The sequence below is a fragment of the Porites lutea genome, chromosome 4 (genome assembly GCF_958299795.1).
Source record: "Porites lutea chromosome 4, jaPorLute2.1, whole genome shotgun sequence".
Lineage (NCBI taxonomy): Eukaryota > Metazoa > Cnidaria > Anthozoa > Scleractinia > Poritidae > Porites > Porites lutea.
This window is the reverse complement of record NC_133204.1, coordinates 29068778-29078014: the sequence shown is the minus strand read 5'-3', so window position 1 is coordinate 29078014 and position 9237 is coordinate 29068778. Positions and strand designations below refer to the sequence as shown.

General features: G+C 39.5%; 1 protein-coding gene across 1 annotated transcript; it reads left to right on the top strand.

Annotated features, from left to right (window-relative positions):
- The first annotated feature begins 996 nt into the window (after window positions 1–996).
- LOC140933223 (uncharacterized) lies at window positions 997–7107 on the top strand. The gene is made up of 5 exons (XM_073382741.1): window positions 997–1214; window positions 1895–2051; window positions 4281–4436; window positions 4864–4965; window positions 5978–7107. The coding sequence occupies exons 1-5, from the start codon at window positions 1095–1097 to the stop codon at window positions 6877–6879; spliced, it is 1437 nt and encodes a 478-aa protein (XP_073238842.1). The 5' UTR covers window positions 997–1094; the 3' UTR covers window positions 6880–7107.
- Window positions 7108–9237: the final 2130 nt, after the last annotated feature.

Genomic DNA, 9237 nt, shown 5'->3' with positions numbered 1-9237 from the left:
ACTCTGATGCCGTTGCAACCCTGATCATAACAAATTTTCATCTTCATCTAATACAACTGAGGTGGCAATTTTTCCAAAACTTTGTTTATGGCGACATAGTTTATGCTCAAATTTGGGAGGTATTGGCCCTGAAAAACTGTATCGAGCCACCTTAAGGAAACTTGTTATTCAACTGATATTTGTTCAAGATTAGTCTTTAACAATCGGCGGACCCATATGTTTAAGCAGGTTGAGGAATCGTGGCTGCGATGTATAATTGTATCTCTTGTATTCCCTACGTCATACTGACATAAAAGATCATGGGATACAACGTTCCTGTACATTCCGGATATTTGTGCTATTAGAGATCTTAAGATGCACCGTTTCCGTATGCACGGGTACGAATTACACGTACTTGTAGGAACATGTAGTAGTAAATAAATACGAGATTTCCTCTCGCACCGGAGAAACGACTGTATTGTAGGCAACCCGGAAAGAACTGTAATGCATGCCATTATCACATTTGAGAAATCATGGTTGCCTTTGCCTACGTTCACGTACACAAACGCATAGACGAGGAGACAGGAAATATGGATAAAAGGTACCTTTCTACATCAAAATCAAGAGAACTTGCCTCGGCTGCAGCAGCCGACAATGTCTAGATGATATAAATGCAACTTCAACTTCAACTTGAACTTTATTTGCACTGTTAAGATGAATTAATCTTAGACAAACAGAATATATAATTTTCTTACAGAAATGTACTATTCAAATATCAATAAATGGAAAATCTAGAGAGGATGTGCACAGTGGCCAAAGGAGGCTTTCGAGTTGGCCACTGTCAAATCATTAACACGAAGATCATCGATTTCGTGACCCGGGCTATGCCAACAGCGGATCTTAGATCAGATAACACCGGAAGAGCAGTCCATTACAGAGACATATTACACTTGTTGACGTGTCAAATTTACTTTTCACCGGAAAACGCAATTGAAGCAAAAAACGGCAAAACGTGCTTTCATGCACGCGTTTAAAGGCACTCAAGGATCGTTGAAGGTTCAGTTGCAAGTCGTCAAGAACTAGTTTACCTTTGGGAAGCCGGACCCTTAAGTGAAATGCCCAGTTCAGTTTTCGCCCTTGTTTTTACTTCCTGTGTTGCTCTAAGCCTCTGCAATGTTTCTTTGACAGCGACTAAACAACAGGACCTTATAAAGAGTCAGGAAAAATGTGGAAAGGTGAGTGAATATTTTGATGAGATCTCACCCTGGGTCGTCGTCAAGTGACCTCAGTCTGCAGTTAGGTTCAGTTTGTATATGCTGTATACATTTCGACGTCAGGGTCTGGGAAAGAACATGAAAGGGGGAAAGACGAGCTAAGACTTCACTTTTTTAGAGAAATAACCCCCCCAAAAATACCAGCCCACAATTCCCAGGTTTTGCGAGAGTAGCTTGTTGGCGGCGAAATTTTAAGCTTTCAATTGTTACCTCCCGTTCAAAGTTTTGTAAGAAAACTATTTCAGGTCATTTTATTAAAACGGCCCGTCATATATATATACTTAATCCTCGCTCCGCTCGCTACGAAACTCTTGAGGTCGACTTGTAGCAAATCTAAACGAGGGCTTGCCGAGGTTGAAGAGCAAAAGAAATACCAACAACATTCACCTATGCAATGCCAAAACCAAGACAAAAACAAGAATCTCATTTATTAAGATCAGACTATGAAAGCCCGTGAATGAAAGCCGCTTTGACCCATGCATGTCGTTTTTGTTTCAAGGGCCAAATGTGAATAACCTTTATTCTCCCCCCCCCCCCAAAAAAAAAAACACATACACAAACAAAACTGAATAAGTAGGTTACCTCACCTAGTAAGTACATGACGTTTACTCAGTTATTATCTTCTTTGTCTATCTCGGTAGTACCTGACTTATGAGGATTGTTTGAAAAAAGCATACGAAGCGGCCGAACACTGCCGGGCTCAGTCCGAGGAGACGCAGCTCTCGGTTAGCTTCAATGACATTTGTGATGGATATCAAGAAAAGTTGAAAAGACTCTGTCTAGCTCACTCTGCAAAAGGTTTGTATTGATTGTCAAAAAAACTGGTGTAACATGCATCAAAAGTGACAGTGTGTACAAATGATGCAGGGCATAGCTGAAAACACCGAAATAATTGCTTATCGAAGAACATAAGTTTAGCGGAATCCTTTAAATTGCCGGAATCCTTACTCTCACATGACGTATTCTACTCGAGCATCTTAGGATCCTTAATACATGCGAGCACTTTTTTCCTGATGTTAAATGATTATAATCAATTTTCCTTTTCCTCAACAATCGAACAAGAAGTGATTTTGAAAAGCATTTCACTATAAAAAATTGCGATAAAACATTTCTTAAAATCATTTTAAGATTAAAAAAAAATTGCTAAAAAGCGACGACGTTTCGACGTTAGCTGAACGTCATTATCAAGTCAAAATAAGTTAGTGATTTTTGGTCTATAAATACTAAAAAAAACAACAATAGCTGATTAAAAATTGTAACGTGAGAAAATATTAAACAAAGAGTTTCGCACGTATGGAGTCCGTTTGAATATTTAAATTGGGCTTAAGTTTCTTGATGAAGAGCATTTCAAATACTAAACAATCAAATTTGCTCTGGCACTTTCTTAAAACCGTGAATTGGCTTTCTCTCAAAAGGTTGTTGTTACCGTGAGCTTCTAAGAAATGTTTACCGATTGCCGAATTTTTGTGCTCAGCAATGCGTTGATGAAGGTGTCGGGCTGTGTACCCGACATAATCTGCATCGCACAGATCACATGAAAAATTGTAAACAACACACTGCTTATTAACAATTGACGGCTTGATTTCTTTGGGTCTGAGGTCTTGCCCCAATTTCTTGCTCACGAAAACTGGTTGCAAAGTAGGGCCAATCTTATGGCTAAGATCGCGTAACTGCTTACGAACCGCATTAGCGGCCACTTGATCTTTAAAAGGAAGCCTAATTCTTACTGTGCTACTAACAAACACCGTATTGCTCCTACATTTCCAAAGTCACACGGATAAACGCTATAAAGACTCTTTATTACAGACAATGATACATCGTGCCTATTCCTTGTCGTCTACAACAGAGGCTTTCAATGCAGAATGTGCCAAGTTGCGCTCTATATTTAGTCGCCTTGACTATCCAATGAGTGTTATTGATTCTGCTATCAAAAACTTTCTTTCTCTAAATTCCTCAGTGAACAAAGCAGAAAGAAACAATGATGATAGTAGCACAGTAAGAATTAGTCTTCCTTTTAAAGATCAAGTGGCCGCTAATGCGGTTATGTTATCCCTTCAGTATTGGCTACAACAAACGTTCACTCACCCATGAAAGGGACTCCGGATTTCGGAATCCGGGAAATTGTTGCACGTGGAATCCGAGATACAGCTCCAGGAATCCGGAATCCTACTAACAACTAGAATCCAGAATTCCACTTCCACTGACAAAGGCTGCGGAATCCAGTACCTGACATCCGGAATCCACGACGTGGAATCCAGAATCCAAGATTGTCTTAGATTCCCTTACATGGGCCGAATTTTACAAGTGTCGCTGCGACTAATCCTTGGAACTCAATGTCTTCCTTTTCTTTGTCAAATTTACCATGTACCTTTTAAAAAATTATATCTGTGCTGTTATTTACAGTGCCTTCGAAAGCTATACCTCATTGGGAAGGGCCAAAATTAAAATTTCAGAAAAAAATATGCGGTCTCAGGAATAATAAACCCATAACATTCCGCAAAAAACAAAAAAAAACAAAAAAAAAAAATTAAGGCATACAGTATTTCTGCATAATTATTTTCAAAAATATTTAATAGTGTAATTTTGCCAGGAAAATTGTCTCTTTTGTATAATACAGTAGAAATATTTTTTTCTTTAATATCTAAGCAAAACAGAGCGACTAACAATTTTCTACAAATTTATCTTGTGACGCTGTCATATTATTCAAGTGAGGTCAGAGCTAATTAGCATAAGCGTCACCTTGTGGCCCGTAATTTTCTTTCCAAAGACGCTGTATTTTTTTAGTTTCTCGGCGAAATATCGTGCTATTTATTTCACCATAATATTATAATGTTGCATAATTTCTCATTTCATGTATACTTTTATACATACCTGCAAGGTTCAGTTGTTTTCGCTTAAATTTTCTAGTAATACTGTTATTTTTCTGTTCCAATGCCAACACCCAATTTCACATGAACTTTTCACATAAACTCCCGGATTAGTCTTTCTTTTTTGTTTCAGTTTACGTTTTGTCTGTTGAATTTTTAGCTTCTTGCCTGGCGTGCTTTGAACGAATGGAAAAGGTCTTGAAAAACTGCGAAATGTTTTCCGAAAATGTTAACTGTGATCTTAACGCCATGACCAGTGAATGCAACGAAACCAGGGTGGCGCTCATCAAGCATTGCACTCACAAAGAATGTGGAGGTAAGTACGTTCCACTTGAAACTCAATAAACCTCTAAAGAAAGATTAGCCGGAATTATAAAAACTGATGTAAAATGCGGTAAACAAGTACGCCATTTGCAAGTCAAGGGCATTAAACATAGAGTTTCATGCTTTGCCTGAAAACATGAAAACTGCTGGCATAATTTTGAAAACTGAGAGGGAAATCTGGGATAAAGATGGTAAATGCCGCATTTGCCTCTGATTTACATCCCGTATTTTAAAATTTATTGGTCTAGGTAAATGTGGCATTTACCATCGTTGCCCATATTTACAGCTCAGTTTTTACATTTTTGGAGCAAATTTTTGTGCAAATCCTTAGGATTCTTTCATATAGTACATGCATTTGCGCTACTCACCTTTACGTATACACTGTATACCGGTGACTCATTTTTTCCCTTTATCTTAAGTCTGCAAAGAACTTTATTGCCGCAACGGAGGGAAGTGCGCTGGTCCTACTGCTGCTTGGTGCTCGTGCCCGTCAGGATACGGTGGAGCGTTTTGTCAAAAAAGTAAGTATAATTTTATATATTAGAGTAATGGGAAGTTTGCGTTCAGTGGCTGAAAATGGGGACTGTACTTATACGAATATTACACGCGCTTTGAAATCACATTGATTATTGGAAGGGTCTCATAGATACCTTAGAGAGTAACCTGAATGGGAGTCATTACTTTTCACGCCGATCGGATAGATAACTTCCAGGGGCACCCAACGACAATTTTCGGAAAATATCTGTTCGGAAGACGATTTGAGATCTAGAATTTTCGGAACATTGGTTGTAAAATTTCTTGCTTGCCTGCCTCTCCTAGGATTTTCGAACATCTAAAAAATGACATAATTGCCTATTTTTAACGGATTTTTACCCGTTAAAAGGTCACCTAGAATTTTCGGGAGCCTTTTTTCGGGCTGAAATTTTCGAAAAGGTAAGTTTTGATCCCTATAATTTTCGGATCACTAGACTTTCAGCTAGGAAATCCGAACAGATGAAAAATTTTCAGGGGATAAAAGTATGCCTATATCTACCGTTTAAATACTAAAATACGTTGAACAATGCTTTGTTTAAGTGGTTTTGAACTATATTCTCGTTGGGTGCCCCTGAACTTCCCCTTACTGGCTTCATCAGCACCCCAAGGTTTCATATAAAAGACCATTTTACTGTTTTGGGTTTAGTATCTCAGCCTTTTGTAACTTAAGTCGCAAGCGTTTCCAGGCTTACCTTTGAGTGAACGTGAGGCGTCGAGGTTACATGACCTTGTTTTGATACAAACCTGTTTCCTGTTCTTATGGAATGTATCCTTCAAAAATACTAGTCAGCATTATTCACGCAATAAAGCAGAAAGGGTTCCATCAAAACAAGACAAACTCAAGCCTCGTTTTCATCTGTAACTGTAAAATGGGCTATTCCTACCTCTACGACAAGGAGACGTCAATTAACAGGGAGCTTAACTTGGCACTAAATATTGTGAAATAAATAAATAAATAAACAGTTCGCGACAGATGATTTTATCATTTTCTGAATTAAGGCAGGTGTGCAAGAAATCCGTGCAAGAATGGTGGCTCGTGTATCGGTGATAACCTCTGTAAGTGTCCATCTCTTTATTCTGGACCTCAGTGTGACAGAAAAAGACTCGGAATTAAGATTAACCCCGCGCCAAACGCCCAGGCAATCCTCGATGCTGGCGATAGTTTGGGCAGCGGTTTGTACTGGATTCAACCACCAGGTGAAACCGTTGCGGCTCAAACGTACTGTGATATGAGTTTTGCTGGTGGAGCTTGGATGCTAGCAAGTTACGGATTCGTTCACATAACTGGTGTAAATGCCAACAACAAGGCCATACCGAACATGAACAATCCTTTTGGTTACGCCTGGCTTCCTACCAAGCGTAGTTCCTCGAATGGTGTCATTAATCTCCCTCACGGCGCTGTCAATTTGGCCAACAATGCTCACTATATGATCATGGCTGCCGGCAACAACCCAGCCGCGGGGGGAATCAATCAATACCAGTATGTCTACCGGATTGCCCTTAAGGATAACCCTTATAACATTTCCTTTGCGAATCACAATCGTTATAATGGCGGACAGCCGGGCCGAATGCATGTCCAGGAGTTCATTGTTGAAGCCCTCAAGGGCGACAGTGGGACATACTTGAGATTTGCACTAGGAGAGGCCTTAGGGGTGACATGGAGCGACTCGTACCCCACTGGGTATGGTTTTAGTGAAAAAAACGCCCCATTTTCGATCTTCAACAAGGGTCCTTTCTTTCCCAGTGTGCATTCCGGATCTGGACGTAGCCCGTGTTCTGGATGCACTCCGACCAATTTCGAACCGGATGTACCCGGGGGGTCTCCTCACTACACCCATCGTGGATGGTATACTGCCAACACTTTCGCAAAAACGGGTCAGACCTCGATTTGGTTCAAATGAAGGATTTTTTTTAGGAACCTGAGCACTAGCATTGAGAAGTACCTAGGTTTAATTTACTGTAAATTTCGCTAGCGCCTGCCAGCGACAAACTTGATTGTTCGACAAGCATTAAGAATGAACTTAAATCAACTTTGTCTATCCTCAGCAGTGTTAATTACGCAAAGGTAGACGGGATAGTGTGTAATGAGCAAATAACTTGAATAAATAAATCAAATATTAATATGACAAGATCTTGAGTAGGCAAACCATCCCAGTCAGTCCTCAGCTCTACCGGGCAAAGCATGAATTGAAGCTGGACGATTGGAAGTTCAGAGGTCTAACCGCTTGGCCACGCTGCCCTCTAAGTTACTTGTAAACGGAAAACCTTTAAAATATATATAAAAAAAAACATAAAAAACCTACTCTTAGGATCTTCCATTAGCCTATCCTGGGAGACGCAGACTTCTCAAATTGCTGAAATTCAAAAATGTAATGTTACCATCCTAGCCTGTTGCCATGGATATGGAGATCGAGGAAGGTGAAGGTGTTATCCGTCGAGGCCGTAGGCCGAGGCGGATAACACCCTCCAAGATCTCCATAATTCTTCATATGATACGAAAGCCGAATTCAATAATTGTTTTATTATTCATTCAAAAAATAATTCCTAGTTTAAAAACATGGCAAAAACATGCTTACCTCTATCGATCCATCGATGTTAAGTTCATTTCGATAGTGCACGTTTAGGGTTGTTCAGCTCCGCAAATATTCTCCAAATAGCAGATGTCGCCCTTCGATTTGTCATCTTGCTGTTCCTGCCATGTTTTTAGCTATTATTTCGCCTAGTTCTTACTCTTGAAACGAGTGAAATGTGCGCCATTTTTGTTTTCACAACAAAAACAACTCAACCTCGTGCCCAGGTATTCTCGGTTAACGATGCATTAAGCTGCAAGAAAGCTGCACTTTTGACGTCATCGGTTCATTAAACGCAAAACTCTTCCAAATTTGGTCATCAGTAGTTGGTTATGGTGAATTATGCGTGTGCTTTTAGCCAATCAGAATTGGGGAAATGTGTTGAATGAATAATAATAGTCGGTCATCGACGAAAACTGGAAAGCTAAGGACGAAAATAGGGCGAGCGAAATAGACGAGAATGCGAGTGAAAACCGCCACACGTCTCGCTTCTCCTCGCGTGTGGCAGTCTTCACGTGCGCTCTATGTTTTGGTTACTCCACTATCCTTGAGGAAAACTGAGAGACTACTCGTAGTCAAACCCTTTACTTCCCTTACTTAATCAGAGATTATACAATAGGAGAGGTGGGTAATGTATTGTGTCTTTCCAAGGCTTCATGATCAATTCTTATCACAACGAAAAAAAAGAGTCACGCTGATTTTACAGATTTTACGGTTTTTCACCCAGATAGCTGGGTATACTAACCGTCGCTAAAAGAAGGGGCGAAAACGGCCAATCTAATTCATGTTTTCTTCTTTCTCATATTAGTCTCTAAAAAGTCTGGATTACATTAAACACTTAAGGACTAGTCCCAGGCTCGATAAAAACAGCATGCGCTCCGGAAAACAGTGAATTCTGTTTCCAGAGATTCTCAATGGAAAACATTAAGATTCGAGGAAAACAAAATAAACTGTTTCCGGAGGGACCAGTCACTTTATATATTAAGTGATTTGCTATATTGCTGGAAACTTTGAAGCTGGAAATTCATTAAACCTCTCTGTAACGGCGGTCGTCGGTCAACATTCAAAGGTAACAGTGCACTGTTATACCCTCTGGTGTCATAGATTTTGCCATGTTGCCTGCTCAGAGATTTTGGCGGGAGACAGTTTTATTGTTAGATGTCATGTGACCTCGAAGTAACCAATGAGTCCGGCGCGCTGTTCGGGAAAAATTTCCAGCAATATAACAATAACAGTTATAATAAATTTATAAAATAAAGCTAATTTAAGAGTAATATCAATAATTCAATAACGAAAATAGAAAAAAAACGGCTTATTTTGAAATGCTCCGTCACCATGTCAACTTCAGTGTTAATGTACACGTCTCGACGACGTAAAATTATTCCCAGATGAATTTTGGAAAAAAAAGGCTTTGTTTGGTTTTGTTCTGTAAATGAGTTTATAATGGTTTCAAAATGGTTGATAATATACTTTCTGACAAACTGAGCCCTTCATACACTCTAGGAATACCCTGCCCTTTTTTATGCCAAGAAGCGAATCTTCTAAGTTTCCATTGAAAGCCTACATGGCCTAAGCTGGCCAAAAGTTATCATAAATGCCATCGTTTTTTTTTTCTATTCAGGACGAATATTTATTTAAAGAAAGTACCCGAAAATTGGATATGGATGACAAAATCCGGTAACCCATCGA

Excerpts from the sequence above, each read along its gene's own strand:
- LOC140933223 (XM_073382741.1), top strand. The coding sequence starts at position 1,095 with ATGCCCAGTTCAGTTTTCGCCCTTGTTTTTACTTCCTGTGTTGCTCTA. Across the intron at positions 4,437-4,863 it reads CACTCACAAAGAATGTGGAG|TCTGCAAAGAACTTTATTGC; the intron begins GTAAGTACGTTC and ends CTTTATCTTAAG. Across the intron at positions 4,966-5,977 it reads TGGAGCGTTTTGTCAAAAAA|GCAGGTGTGCAAGAAATCCG; the intron begins GTAAGTATAATT and ends TTCTGAATTAAG.